This window comes from Phalacrocorax carbo, chromosome 3, assembly GCF_963921805.1.
Source record: "Phalacrocorax carbo chromosome 3, bPhaCar2.1, whole genome shotgun sequence".
NCBI lineage: Eukaryota > Metazoa > Chordata > Aves > Suliformes > Phalacrocoracidae > Phalacrocorax > Phalacrocorax carbo.
In genome coordinates this window covers 3,169,056-3,189,949 of record NC_087515.1, presented here as the reverse complement: position 1 = coordinate 3,189,949, position 20,894 = coordinate 3,169,056, and the positions used below count along the sequence as shown (strand labels likewise).

The following is a 20,894-nucleotide window of genomic DNA, read 5'->3' as shown; positions in this document are numbered from 1 at the left end:
CACAAACTATCCAGTAACTGGCCTTGGATCTCTGCAGTCCCCAGCTGCTGGCATCTGGGCATGTGAGCCCATGTCTCTCCAGCAGTTGGCCTGGACCCTTGTTCCTCTGGTAGCCAGCTCGTCCAGATGCTTCGCTCCCCAAGACACACACACACATACCTGGCTCCCAAGCCACTTCACCTGCTTGCTGACTAGTCCAGCTTGAACTTTGCTAGCGATCATGCTCTGGCTTGTGCACTCTCACTTGCCCCACGCTTGCTCCAGCTGTTTGGACGACAGACAGCTGGTCCAGCTTTAGTTGCTGACATTTAATTTCACTCACTCCAGTCTCTCCAGTTCTTGGCGCTCGGACCAACAGACAGTCTGGTCTATGGCTCCACTCCAGTTGGTGGCACCCAGGCCCTCCCTCGCTCCGGGACTCACGGGACTCTTGTGGTCCCCTGTCCAGTTGCAGACTCTTACACCTCCATATACACATATGCTGATAGAGTAGAAGGTCCCTTCACCCAGGAGAAGAGTTAGAAATGGAGTTCAATGGGAAGTCAAGAAAGGCTGTGCTGATCAGGTGCAGGCACGGCCGATTGCACTGACCAGCAGTCCGTTTACATACAACCAGCTACTTTTATTCCCTTTCCCCTCTATATTCTCCCAGTTGTTCCTCCACAAACCACTTTGATCCCTCCCATAATGTCTTGTGCAATCACAAAATGATCTTCCTTTACATCTGATAATGGATCCCACACCCTGAGAGGTGGTAATCCCCATCAGTCTGTGAGATGACCCAGGGAGCCTTTCCTGTTAACTCATCGTGGTGGGTGTCATCCCTGGACCAAAGGGCTCATGGCTGTCCTGGGACAACACTGAGAGGAGCTGCGTTAGTGCTCCATTTCTCTGACAGGGTTATGGGGGTTCCTCCACAAGCCAGCTTTCCCCTGCACTCCTTCCTGTGTGTGCAGCCAAGCTTTTTACCACATAATCAAACACACATTTATTTTTCAAATGGACTGAATTCTTCACTGAGAGGGTGGTCGGTCACTGGAACAAACTCCCCAGGGAAGTGGTCACAGCACTGAGGCTGTCAGAGTTCAAGGAGTGTCTGGACGATGCTCTTAGTCATATGGTTTAGTTTTAGGTAGTGCTGTGAGGAACAGGCAGTTGGACTCGATAATCCCTTATGGGTCCCTTCCAACTTGAAATATTCTATGATTCTATGCTCCTAGAAATATTTAGTGCCACGAGAATAGTTACCTGAAACTGATTTCATATTTTACAGGGGTCGTCATTCAGCGCTCAGCAACCTGAAGCTTACAATCTTTTCATGACCACAGCGGCAGGTGATGGCATCAAACTGTGGGACTTAAGAACACTGAGGTGAGGCTGAATCAGGTACCTTGGAATAAAAAGCCATGCTTTATCTGTATTCAGAATTGTCAAACCTGCTGTGATATAGTGGTAGAAATTTGGATGTGGAACCAGATCTACAGTCGGGCCTTTAAAAAAGGAAATTAAAGGCTAATTGGAACTTAAAATTAGTAAAAGACCAAAAAACAGCTGGATCCTCAGTTGTAGTTCGTTATGTGGAAGCCGTTAAATGGTCAAGATTTATCACCCATGTCTTGCCTAACTTTGAAGATTTGACTGTATATATAAAATAGCACATTAAACTGAATGCAAACGGTATTTCCAAAGCAGCGTGTCATTACTGCTAAAGGAGGTAAAACTTATGATCCAGCTTTTAAAACACAAATGTAACTGTAACAACAAATCACGTATGTAATGCTATAAATGTGCATAACACGTTGTCATAAACTCAGAATAAAATGCTACAGCTTTTCAAAAAACATTTCAGGGTTGTACTTGGGAAAGCTGTGGGACAAAGTGGTGGGGAGGGAACACTGCTCAGGAAAGGAAATGCTTAGGGCAATCTCTGCAGGCTAAAAGAATTATGTTTAAAAGAAAAGGCGTTTGGACAGGGAGGATGTTTAAGTTTTGAAGAATAATTTCATATTTACTTTGTGTGTATGCGGACATACGTAAACATATATTTATTGGAAGATGTAATATAGTTTTTCTAGGACTGAATTTTCTATTTAGGAAATGCTTAATGACCCTTCCAGTTATTTCCATCTTTTTATGGTAAGGATACATTAAACCTATAGGGGGCATATACGGTCCTGCCAAAAGCGTTGCTGTATTACCTGCATGTCAGAAAGTAATGAAACTAGAGACTGCTGGGGTTGGAATCTGTTACCTTCTTATGTTTTTCTAATAAGCTACTCACTGTGTTGCTGAAGAGTAATGAAAAAGTAGAAAGCTTTTCACAGATCACTTATCTGTCTCTTTGTTTCTAAATACTAATATAAGTAGAGCAGGTGAATGGTAAAATAGTTAAAGTGTAAAATCTGGGCATTCAATTAAATGAATGTGTCCTGGGAAGAGGGGAATAATTTATGTATGTTTCTTGCTCTATATTTAATTTGGCAAAGTCATTGTATTCTACTGTCCACTGAGTTGTATTAGCCAAACTTCAAAAAAGGCATTCAAGTCCTTAACGACACAGATTTTAAGGGTGCTTCTTAGGTATTATGTATATGTGTGTGTCTGTTACACGTTACACAGTGATCAATGGTAGCAACTGTTGTGGGGAAGGAATAGAAAAAATAAACCATTATTTTTCACTTGCTAGTAACTTTTAGGGGAGAAAAAAAAACAACCCTAATTTTTTAAAAATGAAATTTTCTCACTGCACAGACCAGAAATTGAGTCTTCTGTATTTTAAAATCTCTTCTTGAGTTCTTATAAGGAAGAAGACTGTTCACTTTTTCCTAATGTGTTCGCCGGGTGTTTTTCACATAAATAAATTTGAAATGGCTGAGTGGTCTGGAAAGCTCTACCTGAACTTGGAACGAATCTCCACTGAAGTGTTAGGTCTACTATACAGCTACACAGACTGAAAACTTTGGGGTTTTTTGTTCATAGGTCTTGTCCAATCAAATCCAGTCCACCCCTTGCACTGTGGGGTGCTTACAGGAGAGATTAGTTCCTAAACAATCTTATGGCAGGCCAGTACCTTTAATCTCTTAAAGCTGTTGATGTGTAAAGTTGGTTCACCAGCCATTGCTGTGTTTTGAATGGTCCCTCTGGAATGACCTCTATTTATTTCTGCTTTGGGTTTGCCGGAGTAGGGTTTGTTTAGTGAAATCTTTGTCCAGTGTTCTTGAAATATAGCCTAGGTAAGTCCACCTTCTCATTTATCCTGTTTGCAGTGTTGTGGATAGTAACACGAACTGCAAGATCTCAACTTTATTGTTTGCTGATTTTGTCCTAAATATTTGCCCAAGACATCCACAGTGAAAACTGGTTTGCTTTTGTTTAATCTGCTTGTTGCCCTTAATGAATTTGATCCATTGTTAGTCTATTTAATAATACTGTAAAGTAAGAAATTATGATTAAATAGGAAAAAACTCCTCCAGCATGGTGCTCTTGAAAGCTGTAGTTGAAACCATGGGAAATAATTTTCAGAGTAACTGCACAATTTCCCTGGGACTCCTAGTTGTTTGTTTTATTCAATTTCTTTGATGATGGTTCCTTTTTGTATTCTTCTGACATGCATTCCTTTTCTCTTAATTGACTGAGGAACCATAGCAGAATGCTCAGGTTCTTTTTTGATCTTTGCTTAGACTAAATCTTCAGACGTGGTATCCTGGCCTGCAGCTTTTATAGGTTTTGAATATATTGATTTTTTTTTTCCCCCCGAGTTCCACAATAATTTTTCCGTTCACTCTGTATTATCAAACTGCATTGTTTTTCCCAGTGAAAATTCATTCAACTTATCTTTTGTTCTTGAAATATATGAGAATATATTGCAACTTCCATTTTCATCATCCTTACTGGATAAAGCCGTGAATCTGTCTCTCTTTCACTATTGGTGATCTGGAGGTATTCCAAGATTGCTTCAGAGAGTGCCAGGAAGTCTTATGGGTTCCTCTGAAGGTGGTACAAGAAAAGGCATTTTAACTTTCTGATGTTTTCAGCCAACCTCACACAGCCAGGTCATCTTGCCAATAAATGAGGGAATCTTGGACACTGCTAGTGACTTTTGGATTTACTCAGTCTTTTGCTTCATTTGCTTTGAAATGCATGGATTTGTAAAATCTCATCTGAAGATTTTGACTATTTCTGTACTTCTCCTGCATTCTCCTAATTTATAACAGTGGCTAAGAAAAGGTCCAAACAATCTAAAAAGCAGATATATGAATAAAGAATCAAGGAGAATAGATATCTCTGAAAGAACCAGCTCTGGCTACTCTTCTTCCAGGCTAGGATAATGAACTCTGAGGCTTTATGAAAACATGTATTAGGGTAAGATAATTACCTTTGACCAACTTCCAAGAGACTGTGAAAAGCAATTTAAGTCTATCTTGTCTAAAAGAATGGCTAGTTGAAGAACAAGTAAAAATACTTTCTCTTGGGTACAAGGTGGAAACGGTGAACACAGGAGTTACTGAGGTGCAATGGGAACCTGAATGAGAAGAGCAATACAGTTACCAGCTTCAGGATTACCAGGAGAGAGTCAGACATACATTTAATGATCAAGAGGTACAAAAGGTTGACGCATGCTTACATTTTTTTGAAGGAGTTTTAAGTGTTCTTTATGATGAAACATTGTAGACTCTTAATTGTCCATTAGACACAAGAAACTTTACCATCCTACCTCCTCCTACTGTCTCTGTTGAACGCATTTTAGAGCCATCACAACTCCTTCTGAAGTCAGGAATCTAGCAATGATTCATAGGGATATGTACCTGTTCTCTCCACAACTTAATTTTAATCTTTCAGGAAAGTCTGGATAGGAATGACACAAGTTGGTGAGTCCTATATCTGGTCTGGGTGATCTATATCAGAAAATTCCAATAGACTAAGCCTCGTTATCTGCCAGTCCTACCCGTTTTCAGTGACTATATTCATGAACATATAGGACAGTGAAAGAGAGATATATTTCAGCATCCCAGTGCTGTAAAACCAATACACAGAAAAAGTGTAGAGACTTAGGAATTAAGAATTCCATTCCTTTGCTCAATAAACCCATAACCCAAAATGGCAGACTAGACTAAATACCAGCTGCTTTAATATCTTCACATGTCACTTAAGTTTAACTTGGTAGTTTTAGATGATGTTTTACCAGCCTGGATGCCTTCAATTTCTCATTTCCTCCCACTTGTAGATTAGATAATTCTGTGCATTAGAACATCCAGAAGGAAGGAACTTTCTTTCATTATGTTAGGAGGAAACGATCAATTCAAAGTGTTACCCTTTTCACTTTGTTAAATGCATTTACAATATTGACTAAACACTTAATTGTAACACCAGCTCACATTCACTTGCAAAGTTACAAGACTACCCTCATCTTCATGATCTCTCTTATATATTTCTCTCTTTAAATTGGGGAGATACAGATTTGATGGGTGGACTGTTTGGTGGGTAAGGAATTGGTTGGATGGTCACGTCCAGAGGGTAGTGGTCAATGGCTCGATGTCCAAATGGAGACTGCTGACAAGTGGTGTCCCTCAGGGGTCAGTGGGGCCAGTGCTGTTTAATATTTTCATCAGTGACCCAGGCAGCGGGATCAAGTGCACCCTCAGCACGTTTGCAGATGACACCAAGCTGAGCAGTGCAGCTGACACGCCAGAAGGACGGGATGTCATCCAGAGAGCCCTGGACAAGCTGGAGAGGTGGGCCTGTCAGAACCTCATGAGGGTCAACAAGGCCAAGTGCAAGGTCCTGCACCTGGGTTGGGGTATCCACACAGGCTGGGGGATGGGGGGATGGAGAGCAGCCCTGCTGAGAAGGACTTGGTGGTACTGGTAGATGAAAAGCTGGGCATGAGCCAGCAATGTGCACTCACAGCCCAGAAAGCCAACCGTGCCCTGGGCTGCATCAAAAGCAGCGAGGGAGGGGGTGCTGCCCCTCTGCCCCGCTCTGTGAGACCCCCCCCCTGCAACGCTGCCTCCAGCTCGGGGCTTCTCAGCACAAGGACATGGACCTGTTGGAGCAGGTCCAGAGGAGGCCATAAAAATGACCCGAGGGCAGGAGGCCCCCTCCTGTGAGGCTGGGCTGGGAGAGCTGGGGTTGTTCAGCCTGGGGAAGAGAAGGCTGTGGGGAGACCTTATTGCGGCCTTTCAGTACTTAAAGGCATATAGGAAAGATGGGGACAACCTCTTTAGCAAGGCCTGTTGTGACAGGACAAGGGGTGATGGTTTTAAACTAAAGGAGGGTAGATTTAGACTGGATATAAAGAAAAAATTTTTCACAGTGAGGGTGGTGAAGCACTGCCCCAGGTTGCCCAGAGAGGTGGTCGATGCCCCATCCCTGGAAACATTCAAGGCCAGGCTGGACGGGGCTCTGAGCAACCTGATCTAGTTGAAGCTGTCCCTCCTCATTGCAGGGGGTTGGACTGGATGACCTCTAAAAGCCCCTTCCAACCCAAACCATTCTGTGATTCTATAATTCATGGCTGGCTGATGTTGAAAAAACTCAACTGTCCAGATTTCTGCAGCAGTTTGCTGTTTCCCTTGCATGATTCATTCCAAAAAGTCACTTTCCTAAGAGAGGTTCTAGAATGTGAAGTAGTGTAAGCTGTTCTTCCCCAAGGTGGATTTCAGATCTTCTTCAAAGCTTTTAGGCGTTGATGTGGACCTTCCCTGATCATCAGTAAAATGTGGCTAAAGACATGGTGCAGTAAAGCTCCATTCTTCTTTGTGGCACTAATTGTGTGGCCTGGCTTGTTCTCAGATTTCCAGATGTATCTTTACTCAAGTTACAGACTGCACTGTGAGGGCCCTGAAATCACCACTGGGCCTTAATTGTCCTGACAAGCCTTAGACCCCCACCCATGCACTCTCTGCTACTTGCTTCAGGCACTCCATTCAAGCTCAGGCCTGGACATTTAGTCCTTGCCTGAACTATGCTGTCAGTGTACCTGTCTCAAGTCCTGCCTCCAGCCTTGTTTTCTGCATGGACCCTGACCTACCTTGCAGGTAGTTAACCTTGAGTTCTGTCTCCAGTGGACCCATGTTGCAGTCTTGCCTCCAGCCCTGTACCTGGCTCCATCTCTTGCTGCTCCTGACTGGACTCCTGGGATGGACCCTGGACTTGGTTCATCACCTTGCTTTTTCTGGGCATGTCAATGGACCTTGTAATGAGCACACTACTCTGCCCACCCTATTCAGATATGGTGGGACGGTGCTCTGGTCAGTGAGGACACTGTGCCATGATCACCAGTGGCTTCTCGCTCATTTTCCCTTTTGTAGCACTCTGACATGCGTATTCACCATTATATTTATTTCTCACATAAAGTGCATAGGTCTGCAAAATGCACACTAAGGAATGCCTTGTGATGTTTTCACTTTTGTTTCTGCTGCAAAAAAAAAGTGCTGATAGGTCAGTCCTGGTAATTATCAAGCATGTGATCCATGTAGTTAATTGGAATTCAAAAGCTGATTAATGTTCTAAGCAATACTTCTAACTTGAAAGTAACGCCTTCCACTTCTGAAAGGGATAGTAACAGAGGTAGTATGTACACAGCTCTGTCATCTATTATATAAACAGATGAAGAGAATGCAAGTCCAACACCTCTGAGCAGGGAAGCCATGCACTGATGAATTTGCTAGATTGTGAGCACAGTCAGCAGAGAAATATGCTGATCTTGGAAGCTAGGTGAATAATTGAATAAAGATTTACTGATTTTGCAGAGGTTATCTCATAGAAACATTTTTGGGTGAGTGAAGAGCTGCTCAGGGCTTTTCGTGTTCTAAAACATGAAAAAATGTCCCTGCTCTTATAGCCATTGCCTTCCCTTTGAAGGAAGAACACCTGCATCAACAGCAGATTTCTTATCTAAGACACCTAGTGTTTGGCAGAATATGAGATGAAACAAAGCACAAGTTGTCTTTGTAGCTACAGCATGTGTGTTTGTTATATGTTGCTGTACAATGTGTACTCAGTAATTGTTCCTATCTCTAACTGCCCAAGAAGACATAGTTTCTATAAATTTGTGAGGAAAAGGTCCTTCAGAAAGGGCAAGAAGGAGGACCCAGGGAACTATTGGCTGGTCAGCCCCACCTCAATCCCTGGGAAGGTGATGGAGCAATTAATCCTGGAAACTCTTTCCAGGCACATAAATGACAAGGAATCCATTGGGAGTAGTCAGCATGGACTCACCAAGGGGAAGTCATGCTTGACCAATTTGGTAAACATCTATGATAAAATTACTGGCTTTGTAGAAGAGGGGAGAGCAGTGGATATTGTCTACTGTGACTTCAGTAAGGTTTTGACACTGTATCCCATAACATGTGAAGCTGATGAAGTATGGCCTGGATGAGCAGACAGGGAGGATGGTTGAAAACTGTCTGAAGAGGAACCTCAGAGGGCGATGGTCAGTGGCATGAAGTCTAGCTGGAGGCCAGTATCTAGCAGTGTACCCCAGGGCTTAGTACTTGTTCCAATCCTGTTCAACACTTTCATTAACTATCTGGATGATGGGGCAGAGTGTAGCAAGCTTGCTGGTGATGCAAAACTGGGAGGACCGTCTGATACACTGGAGGGTTGTGCTGCCATCCAGAAGGACCTCAACAGTCTGGAGAAATGGGCTCACAACAGCATCATGAAGTTCACCAAGGGGAAGTGCAAAGGTCCGCTTGGCACCGAGTGCAATCCCCAGGCACCAATATATGCGGGGGAGGTGACTACCTGGAAAGCAGCTTTGCAGAAAAGGACCTGGGGGTGGAAACCAAGTTGTACGTGAGCCAGAAATGTGCTGTCACAGCAAAGACGGCTAATGATGTCCTGGGCTGCATCAGGAGGAGTGTTGCCAGCAGGTTGAGGGAGGTGATGCTTCTCCTCGGTTTAGCGCTGGTGAAGCCACACGGGCTGTTTGTGAGCATGGAGGTTGGGTAAGGTGACCTCCAGAGCTGCCTTCTAACCTCAACCATGAGGTGACTCTGCGATTCTATGAAATTAGCATTTGTTCTTCTCTACTTGCCACAGACATAGAGTTGGGAAACTTGCTGGGAGAACTGATGTAAGGTTGAATAAGAGAGCAGGTTGGACAATAACAGCTGAAATTGGGAGTTAATTTAGAAGGAAGGACTAGGACAGTTGTGTTGTGCTCTCAGGTGTGCTCGTTATCTACCCAGGGGTGGGGAGAGCAGGGGGAAGGTATTACTGCCCAGTTTAGAGGTCTGGGCTGCTGCTACAGTAGGTGTGGGGAGGTAGATGTGACAGCTACTCTTGCAGGTAATGACATTGGCAGGGGCAAGCTGTTGGGAGGAGCTCCCAACCACCGCCACATTAACACCTCTGGAGGCAGGAGCAGCCTGCCTGTGACTCACACTCTGAACAGTTGAGGAATAGAAGTTCAGCTGCTCTAATGCTGTTTGCTGCTGAAATAGCCATTCCTCATCTCTTTCTGGAAAAAAAGGCAGCGGGTGCTTATTGGACCACAGTGAAGATATTTGAAGAATATCGGAGTACTTGGACATACTGAATTTCTTCTGCAGAATACTCAGATGCCTGATAATGCTTTGATGCATGATCCCAGGGAAAATCAGTTTCACCCTCTTTCAGCCTCAAAAGATTTGCCAATTTTATAAAGATAGTCTTAGACATTAAGGTAAAACCTCCAACTAGTATTATGATCCTGTGCAACCAGATCATAAGCTCCCCTGGCAACATCTTTTAGTAGGATTCCTGCAGCCACATGGAACTCATCTCATACATTTTCTAACAATTACTCTTTGAGAACCTTAGGGTCAGACATGCAGTTTGAATGAATGGCCTTCCAATTTTCAGATACTTTTCAATTTGCTTTTCACTTTGTTACTGTGAACTAACTGCTTGACATCACCCTGAGCAAGATACACCTACAGACATACTTAGAATTTGATTAGTTCTTGGTGTCTTCTGAACATGAGGATCCCCTGGTTTGCCATCTTTTCTTCCCTGGCACTTTGAGTCTTGTTATCTGGTTTCTGAGGGAAAAAGGGATAAAGCAGTTGTTGGAGTTCCTCCAAGTTTGGGACTGGGATGCATGAAAGTATATAGGATGGGGAACATGTGGTCTCTGCTGGCTGCTGTTGGTGAAAACATGCTGAGCTCCTATGAAAAGGGTTTGGTGTGTTTTTAAAATTAAACCCATCTGTACAGGACATCTAAGGTAGCTACTATTACTGTCAAGTTATATTTGGATTTCGTGGAGCCTCAGTGGATCTGCTGGTACTGGAGGGTCTCTGAACAAATACCAGAATACAGGGAAAAGTGGTTAAAAAAAAAAGAGAACTTTGGTTTGCAGTCAAGATATTTTTTAATGCAGCAAATAGAATGAGATAGACTTATTTATGAGAGTATTCCCTGGTTTATAAAGACATGCACCATTCTGGTATCTTTCTCTTACAGAAAACATGTTAAATTCTTTCCTACTATTCTGCAAGTTGCTTGTGACATAGAAAGATACGTATTTTGGAATGTAGACTAAAAGCTGTACAATGGAGAACATAGGGAAAACTTGGCTGTTTGCTGTCCCATGCAATTACCAGATGTTTGTCATGGTAACCCCTGAAAAGCTCTGACCAGAAAAGCATTCTTAGGAGGCTGGACAGCATGCCAGCTGGCCACGTAAAGCTTGCAATATCCAAAATAAGTTTGATCACCACCTGTTGCTACTTAAAAAAAAAAAAAAGAGAGAAAGAAAAAAATATCCTGAAATAAGAGAACTCCTAGAACAAGCTAAAATTATATATATAATATCTATCTATTTATTCTAGGATTTTTTTATCCACTTTTTTCCCATTGCTGTGATACCTGAAGAAATCTGGAGTTAATAGATTACATAATAAAATTTCTACTGGATTCTGTGGAAAGTTTAATTAGAATCCGTCTTTTAAAATGTCTTTTTAGAGCAGGATTTTGAGGAGGTGGGGAAGTAGCTATACTTTTAATAGAACATACATCCTGATTATAATGGAAAAGTTGAACAGGAAAACAATTAAGAAAATAGAATCCAGGATGTTAGTTATTACTGCGGCCGTACTAGCACAAGGAAAAGCGGCACTGTCCTGTGACTCAGACATCGCTTTATATTGCTGTGCTGTAGCAGAGAAAAGCTCAGTGAAAGCCTTGGAATCCTGCTAATTCTTGTGTCTCCATTGATAGGTGGAGTAATTGAGTTACTGGTCACAGATGCAGAGGAGTCAAATTCTTTTGAAATAAAGTTCTTTGCAATGATTTATTATGAGGCTCTTCTGTGAAGAAGAAAGACCTTGTGGAGGAAGTTAGCTTTTACAGGCCCTGAGAATGAGTTCTTAAACACTGAGAACTAGTCCTGATGGCCATTGCTCTACTTAAGGAAGAATGGTGATCCTGAAGGCATATTCAGGAGGGACAGATGATGTAGAGCTTATTTTTTCTCGTGAGATTTCCTTCACGGGATGATGTTGTATTTTACAAGTATAAGATTAAAGAGAAACTTTGTCTTCAAACATTTCTATGAACGTTGTCCATATGTGACAATGAGAAAAATCACTGAGAAGGACTGTATTTTTTGGGGGACTCTGAAATTCACAGACAATGCGACTGGGACTCTGGCAGAGACAAGAAAAAAACATGACTGAGGCTGAGTCGTGGGAGAGGTCTACGAGGTCTGCTTTCCACAATGAATAATGTTTGGTAGGAGCCTAAGTGAGGGCAAAATCTTGCAATGCAACATCTGACCATGAAGGGGAACAGACAGATGAAACACACATGCTTCATTTTTATTTCTGCCTAAGATATTTGAAAAGAAAGACTTACCCAAAGTTACAATAATGCCTTTGCTGCTTAATCACAGAATATCATAATGATTGTGGTTGGAAGGCACCTTTGGATGTCATCTTGTCCAAGTGCCCTGCTCAAGCAGAATCACCTGCAGCTGGTTGTCCAGGACCACGTCCAGATGACTTGAATATCTCCGAGGAGGGAGACACCACAACCTCTCTGGGCAACCTCTGCCAGGGCTTGGTCACCCTCACAGTAAAAAAAGTGTTTCCTGGTGTTCAGGGGGAACCTCCTGGATTTCAGTTTTGCCCATTGCCTCTCGTCCTGTCACTGGGAACCACTGAAAACAGAGCCTGGCTCTGTCTTCTTTAAAGCCTGCCCTCAGCTCATTGATGGCTGATGTCATTGTGAGGCCACTCTCAATTATCTTCAAAAGATCATGGCAATCAGGAGAGGTGTCTGAGGACTGAAGGAGGGTAAATGTCACTCCTGTCTTCAAAAAAGGCAAGAAGGAGATCCCAGGGAACTAAAGACTGGTCAGCCTTACCTTGATCTCTGGCAAGGTGGCAGAACAACTAATCCTGGAAACCTTTTATAGTGTCTGAGCACTGGCACAGGTTGCCCAGTGAGGTTGTGGAGTTTCCCACCTTGGAGATATTCAAAAGCTGTCTGGACATGGTCCTCGGCAACCGACCCTAAGTGGGCAGGGAAGTTTGTAAAGATGACCTTCAGAAGTGTCTTCCAACCTCAACCATATCATTCTGTGAAAGACGTGGTATGGGAAGCATACGCTATCCTTTGTTTTCTTTTATGTTACCTCCAAAAAGTAAATTCTTTGAAAGTACAAATCAAATTATTCTGAGACTCGTCCTCCATTGCCTGACCTTCGGAGTCGTATATGTTAGAATGCTGCAGTTGAGAGGAAACTGAGGTAGCTAGTGTTCTCCTTTACTGTCAACAGGAAGCTTAAACAGAAGCAGGTTATTCAGCGACCCAAACCATGTGGCCATAGATTATTGAGTCTCCGAATATTCTTGCAAGAGCTACGTGCAAACTGAAGCTGAAGAATGTTCTTATGTCTCAGGCACAGTAATTGACTGTTGTTATAAGTTACTTCTCTGATCTACTTCTCTGTGATCTGTAGTGTTCTCTTAAACTGGGGTTTTTACAACAGTTTTAGGGTAGAACTAGCCTGAGGTGAAAGGTCTCGTTACTCTATATTAAAAATGTCCATTTATGTCAGTAGTTTTGTTATACAGAAATTCAGCCAAATATATACTATCTGTGAAAAGTTGGAGTTACATTCTGTAAAATGATGTATTTTCATGCATTCAAAAGTGTCTTTTTTCCAACGCTTTACTAAGTGATGCCCATTGGACCAGTCACAAAGTAATGTTTTTGTTTAAGTATGCCTGTTTCACCTGGGTGAACAAAACCAACGTGGCGTTCAGCGCATTCTTACACATATATAAGTGTCTAAAACAGAACGTTATACAAAAATTAAGAGATTCCTGCACATGGGTTTAGTCAATCGAATTAACACAGTGTCTGAGATTTCACTGGCCAGGAAAAAGTGTATATCACAAGTGCTGGCAGGAGATGTTACTCTTTCAAATTTGTTCCTGGATCTACCATACATTAAAAAAAAGTGTGACAGCTGTATTATGGTGAAGTATATGGACTGGTTTTGTAAGGAGAAGGGCAGGCTGATAGCGTTCGTAATAAAGGCAAAAGGAGAACTCAGCTTATTTTAAGTCTGTTTTGAAATGATACCTTGTGGGTATAAAAATAAAGCTCTGAAATGAGGAATAGATATGGAAATGATAATTCTGAACAGGGCTGAAACTTGTATTAAAATGTCTTTCAACATCAAAGCAATTCTAAATGCTACTTTTTTTCCTTAGTTTTGTGGTGACTGAAAAGCTATCACAGTTCTTTACAACCATGGATTTTATTTTTTAGACAGATATTAACCTTCATCTCATTAGAAACATTATTATTTTTAAATGGGCCAAGTGTGCTCAGCTTTCAAAAACTTACTCCGCAATGCTACTTTGCAATATTAACATGAAAAGTAAGAAATTAATTTCTTGCATTAAATTTAAATGCATTCCTTCCTTTAGACTGTGTTAACGCAGATAGGTAAGAAGTTATCTGCAGTTGTAGGGTAGATAGCTAGGTTTATCTGTTGGGAATATCATTTGGATATTTCCTTTCATGAATTTACAAGATGCAATAAATTAGTCCATCGGGTAGGAATGTAAATAGAGCAACACAGGTTAAATATCCAGATTTGAGCATAAGAGAAGGAAGCAATGATTGTTTAGGTTATGATTCCACATGTTGGATCTTCATTTGATATAAATTGCTTGAGGGAGATTTCTAGAGCTTCACAGAGCAGCCTGGCTTTTGCAACACCCTCCTTTTAATGCAGAGGGGTTTGGCTTTCCCTGCTGAGATGGGTAACTAGGGGCAGGCATCTCATCTCCTCATTTCTAAATCCTAATGATGTTTCTATCTTTGTAAACTAAACAAGGCCAAAGCATGGTTTTGGGCGTTGTCCTGGGGTAGTGTTGTGTGTTCATTTTATTTTTAGTTGTTAATATTCTTTAATGTCTTTCAGTTTTGCAAAATCCTGCTGGAGAGATATTTAAAACTTAATCTGTGGATTTGCCTTAATAAATTTGTAGACTAAGGAAAAACGGATAAGACTTCAGCAGAATTTCCTGAAAATGGCAGTAAAAGAGCTAGTTTTTAGTTGGTGTTAATTCAACTAAAATTTCTCTGAAGGTGTGAACGTCGTTTTGAAGGGCACAGCAGCCGCTGCTATCCGTGTGGAATTGCAGTATCTCCTTGTGGACGGTTTATAGCCAGTGGATCAGATGACAAATGTGTAAGTAATGTTTTTGCTTATTTTCCTCCCAAACTGTAGGAGCTCCTCATGTTGTACACACAGTAGTCGTCTTACGCATGTTTCTAGGATACAGCTTAATGTGCAAAACTGAGGCCTATTATGCTTTCATGTACTTCATTTATATGTAGCAGTTACATGATTCCTGATCTGTCTGTTCTTTATTTTGCCTGAAAAATCCCTGAACAACCAAATCTTAGTGCTCAAGTGTTAAAAACTTGTTTCTGAAAGTTTTCGTAGTGCTTGACTCTGAGTTCTCACGTGCCGTCGAAGGCGAGGAGAATGGTATCCCCTGTAGCACAGCTTTGTAGCGTGTACGTATCTGGCCACTAGGAACGATGTAGCAACTACGCATTAATTTACTTAAGCCGCCAAATCCAGGGTGATGGATCTTTCATTACTGGGTTCTTATGAACCAGTGAACTGACCACAAAATGAAAAGTTATTCTGGAATTACAACTTTTCGTAATTTGTGGTGTAACTTTGTGTGCGCTTCCTCCCAAGACCAGTTCTCTTCTCACTCAGTCTCAACTGTATTTAAATTACTACACTTAGCAAGGAGTCCTGAGTAAAAGTGTGTTACTCCCTTTTTGAGTATGCACCTAATTTTCATTTGGGAAGTCCTGCATTGTGGGCACAATGTTTTTCTTGGTGTTTGCTAAGAGAGAGGTGATTGCTAGCTTGTAGCATAGGCCTTTGAAACTGGGCTGGGGTTGGGTTCATTGTAAACACATCCTTTCGAAACAGCTGGGTAGGAAAGCTGTTTAACTTTCTTCTAGGTCTTTCTAGGTGACTCATCAGAACTGTGACACAGGGCTTCTGGTCAAATTCAGAGCAAGAGGAATTTACTGCTGTGGCTAGTTTTGAAATACTGGCTCCAATCATGTGTGAAGGTTAGAGATTTTATTGGCAGATTGCTGGAGGTTTGGCAATAGCTAATGTGCTCTTGATATTTCCATGATAAAATATATTTTTCAAGTTTCTGGTAATTTACATTTCAAAATGTAGTTTGCAATGCAAAAGAAAGGATTTTTGGTTTATCCATGAAACAAAATGCATTTAATATCAACCTCAGCTCATGATGCATGTGATATATATTCAATCGAGATTACTAATTAAGGTTGATTTTTAATAGTATAAAAAGAGGTGCAGTCACGAGAACTTTTGTCTTCTTTTTTGGGTTAAGGCTATTGTTTGGAATTACTATTGAAAGAAGAAAAGAAAGTCACAGAGCATGGTTTTGCCCTTACTACACATTATTGGCACATGGTTGCTCGTCATAGGAAGCTGAATAGCTGGACTGCATCCTGCTCCAGTTGGCATGTGGTCCCTGGTGGGCACAGTGCCAGTCAACACTTCTTAGTGTGGTTCCTGGGTCGGAATTTTGCATAATTTGCATCATATATCCGTAGAGAACTTTCATTGTTCTTGTTGTTGTCCCCTCAGGAAAACTGAGTTGAGCTTTGGACTCTTGCTACATCTGTGCTATTAGGACAACATACGGTTTTGGGGCATTTTTAGGAGGCTTCTCTTTGAAATGTTGAGACTGGATATACTTTTGTGTTTCCATCTGAAAAAAGAAAATTAAACGTGGCACTAAATACTCCATTCATATTGTTAAACTAACAACATCCTGACAGATGGACTGATGTGCAACTGGAATTAAGTGTATCAAGGAGCCACGTATTTTTGCAGATTGTATTCTATGAGTGAATGTCCATTGGAATTCAAAAAGCTGCATAAAAATTCAGCGGTGTGGATACAAGTGTTATCCTGAAATTAACGCATTCTGGAAATAAGTTATGTAACTTTCCACTGACCAGCAACTGCATCCTCAGTCGTCTTGGAGTTTAATTTATCAAGTGCAATGCTTGCACCCTGTGGTTACCAAATATGAATGATTTTAAAGCCAAAAGAGGCAGAATTGGAATATAATTGAGAGACATTAATCTTAAACAGTCGTTTGTATTTCACAATATCTGAAGTGTCGGACAGAGAGGAATATGTTGGCTGCATTGATTAATAGCACAATCAAAACCATATTCCTACAGGGCATGGAATCAGAACACCAAAATATGTTATTGTAAACAAAAGGATGCAAATTCTGTCTGCCTTTTTCTCTACTTACAAAGTATATGACCTATTTTATATGACAGCAGCTTGGTAGAGCTTCTGTGTGGCTGCAGTAGCCACTTGTTTTGTTTTGAACTGGTTTTGTGTGTGTTACCATAAGGTTTGTCCATACTGTAAATCGTGGGTTGAAAGCATTCCCCTAGCTGATTACTCCAGCTTCTCTAAGAGAACCTTTCTCAAGGCCTGTGTAGGACCTGACAGCCTGATCAAAGCAGCTACCAACAGCATCCTGGTTTTGAACTGTGATTATCCTTACCATAATTCACTGTGGGTAGAAAACATAGGAAGTTAAAATTTCTAATATCAGATCTTATCTTCATCTTAAACAGCCTCAGGTTACAAGTGACATGGGTTGACTTTTTCTTAACTGAATACACATAATATATTAATTTCTGACCATTTTACACGTGGGCAGTTTGAGGTTTCTCACTACCGGACAATAGTGTTAGGGATGTTGGACAAATACTGTAGCTGGGGTTAGATTGCCACTTTTCCTGGGCTCTGTACAAAAATGTTTACCTAAACATTTGGTGACCGAAGGAATTGTAGTCTAAAAGGCCAACAATATCTGGAGAGTGTGAAATGCTACTTTTTAAAACAGAAATAGCTGATCTTCTCCTGTGCTCCATGTACTGTGCTCCAGTTCTAGTTGGCTGTTTTACTTTGTGTCTCATTAGGTTCTTCATTTTTGTCTTTGAAGACCTTAGGGCTCTCTGAATAAATTCCAAGTTTCCAGAAATGAAGTAAGGAATGCAGAAATAAAGATTTGGCTCTTTAATTGTTTTCAGATTCATTCTTGCTAGCTCTCTTTGAATTGTAGACTTTAAAGGGCACGTTTTGACCCTAGTGCTGAAATGAAATTTGCTGACATAAAACCGTGTCCATGTCAAATCTCAAAGCCTGGGCTCGCAGTTCACACTGACTGACCCGTATTGCAAACCCAGAAGTTTTTCAGCATAACAGATTGCTACGTCAATAAGAAAAGTATGTGGGTAATGTATGAAGTTGTCTTCCGTTTTATTTACGCTTTTCTTCAAAGTATAGGATTTTGCCTGCAACATTGTCTTTGAAACACATTCTAAATCCAGGATTAAATTTATGCCTTCCAACTGTGAAGGCACCAAAGCTAGAGAGAGTAGGAAGATGAGTTCTTTTCCTCCAGAGGGCATCAACACTGAAAGGAGTAACGGGAGACAGGATAAGGCAATTTGATGCTTATACATAACAAGAATGTACTAACCGCTTGTTAATCCCTGAATGTTAACATCTGTGCAAAACTGGTTTTAGAGTACATTCCCATTATGCAAGTGATGCTGGGAACATACTGGTCAGGGGACATATCCAAAGAATTCTGCAGACCTGCGGGTGGTGCCTGGATGTAAACCTGGACCTGACAGGGCTTGCAGAGTCAGTTGTTTTCAGGTACACGATTCTGTATCTGGCATAACACAAACTAGAATTTGTTTACAGCTGGCACCTTAGTTTTAGTTACTGAGGTTGATATTCCAAATGGAATGTCAGTCCTCCTGAGCAATATACTTTAGTGTTGTGCTACCAGACATTTATTTAGTTGTAAAATTCACTGTCTCAAATCACATGTCTTTATGACTTTCCCTATTGGATTAGACTAATAACTTCTTTGATAAGGAGAAGAAAAATAGGTATTATATAACAGAACTCTTAGTTTTATTTTTATCTATTCTTACACCATGATGGGGAGCTTTAAAAACATTATTTCTTATTTTGTCACTCATGAATGCCATAAAAATGCAGCGCTGCTATCTGTTAAACTCATCATCTGCTTTACTCGGCCACATATATTTTGGCTTTGACAAGCCATAGTGAAAGGAGCTCTATAATTTGAAGTAGTTTAAATTTTTAAAGTTTTCCCCCTTATTTTCTCGAGTGTATGAATTGCAGCGCACTGGTGCAGAGTGAGCATCTGCTTTTTAGTTTGGATACGGAGTGTGCACACCCCTTCTTGAAGCACGTCTCCCAGTCCTCCCCGTTTTTTGTGCTTTGACTTGTATCACAGAGTGGCCTTGGATCATTGGATCATGCAGACCAGTTCCTTTCAGGTGAGGCTGAAGTGGAAGAGCAACTCCTTGAGCAAACTGAATGCTCTCTATATGCTAATGGTGTTCAGTCCACAGAACCAGAGATAAGCTAGCCTGAAGTAAAGCACCAAAATACATTTGGAGATTGGGTTGCCAGCACTGTTTCACTCTGTACATCTGCTCCTCTTGCACTGCACTACTTCCTAATGTAATTGTTGCCATAGGAGCTTATGATCTACTTCTTGCCTACCATAAATACATTATTAGTCATATTCTGTGGCTCAGTTATGATGTATAAAAGGAAGATTAGCAATGCTATTTTTCTTCTGGCCTTTTCTCTTTAAAAGACGAATTTAGATGAGGCCTGCCTCAGTTTGTTACCATTGCAGTCAGTTACTCTGATCTTATTTATATGAAATACTTCCACCCGTGTGTGGCTTAAAAACTGCATCTGTTTAAATACAAAATTGCATAAAATGGTCTAGATAGCAATGAGAAAACCACCCAAGAACCCCAAAATGTGAATGATAAAATTACGCGGTTGTCTGCTCTCCCTTTGAGACCACAACTTCACTAGAATTCTTTAGGTACTAATGAATGGAAGACAAAAGACTACCGATGAGGGGAAGGGGCGGGGGGGGGGGAAGAAAGATATTCTGGTACGGATGTGTGTAAATGGAGGAGACAGGACAGGCTAGTAGTTCAGAGCGCTTAGTTCATTATCGCTTGGGAATGTGTCTTGGAGGTATCTCTGATGTTTAAATTAGGGATCTCTGTTACAATAGGTTGTGCTGCAGTGTCCACTTTAATACCGGGTTTGGAAAAATAGGAGGTTATTTTGTTTACTGGAAAATCACTTTTAGATATGTCTTATAGTGGTGTTGTCTAGTATTTATTATCTTGGCCTGCACTTTGTACCAGAGGGCTTGCAGGACAGCATGTATTCTACGAAGCAGTGATAGGGACTATCTGGGATACTTTGGTTTCCAGTGTCATTGGTATCCCAATTATATGTTGCTTAGGTTTTATTTTATATGTCCATATTGTTCAACTACGATATGTTTTAAGAGAAAACATCTGGAGAAAATAGCGTTAGTAATGTTTACTGTGGAAAAAACAGGACTGACTTTGCTTGGCAGGAGGAAATCCATGGCAGAGAATGAATGACAGGGACTGCAACTGCCTCTCTGCCAGCTATTGCTGGAGAAGATCTATCGCTTTCCAAAGAAGAACACAACTTTGTGTTACTCTTGGACCTCAGCTTCTTGGATTCTTTGGTAGTGTGATTGGCTTTTAGGCCTATTATCCTAGGAGAGAAGAGATAAATATTGAGTTCTCATTAACACAGACATGACCTTACAGTGTGCTGTCACTTTGCAGTCTCTTTGGGTGTATCTTTGAAAACGATTGAAAATCTTAGCCTTGGTAGATTACTTTATGAACCATGGAATTATGTGAGCATGAGCACAGTAGCTGCTCTTTTCTTGGTCAGTTCAGGCTATTGTTTATCTCTGCCGATACACCTCACACCCGACCACCATAAAACCAGACCAGCAATTGAGGGTAGCAGGGGATTTTCTGCTGGCTGTAGACGTGTTTGTTTAACTACTAGAGAACACCTTTTTTTTTTCTAATGGCCTGTCAAACTGAGCTTTACGAGGCTGCAGTGTGTTGCTGTGTTAACCTTTAAGTTTGGTAATACTTCTGAGAGCTGGGTGGAGGTATGAGAAATTAGCCTTTTGCTAAAGAAAAATAATTTTAGAGAAAATAGCCCTTATTCAGATGTAGGCAAAACAGGAAGTCAAAGTAGATCTGAATACCCAAGGTCATTTTGGGGTGCATGCAGCAGTGAGGTATTCTAAAAGTGGATATGTATAGATTTATACCCGCAGGGCTTGGGTTTTCTATATGTATATCTCTCAGTCTACAACTCTGACAGCAGCTGAATTTTGTGTATCGTTGGTACGTACGCCTGTAAGCCTACT

General features: G+C 41.3%; 1 protein-coding gene across 1 annotated transcript in view; it reads left to right on the top strand.

Moving 5' to 3' along the window:
- Positions 1-20,894, top strand: part of WDR27 (WD repeat domain 27) — a 136,363-nt gene that overhangs the window by 50,956 nt on the left and 64,513 nt on the right. Inside the window, exons 22-23 of the mRNA XM_064445639.1 lie at positions 1,274-1,371; positions 14,599-14,701. Of these exons, the coding sequence (XP_064301709.1) occupies positions 1,274-1,371; positions 14,599-14,701 (201 nt within the window). The remainder of the gene's footprint in view (positions 1-1,273; positions 1,372-14,598; positions 14,702-20,894) is intronic.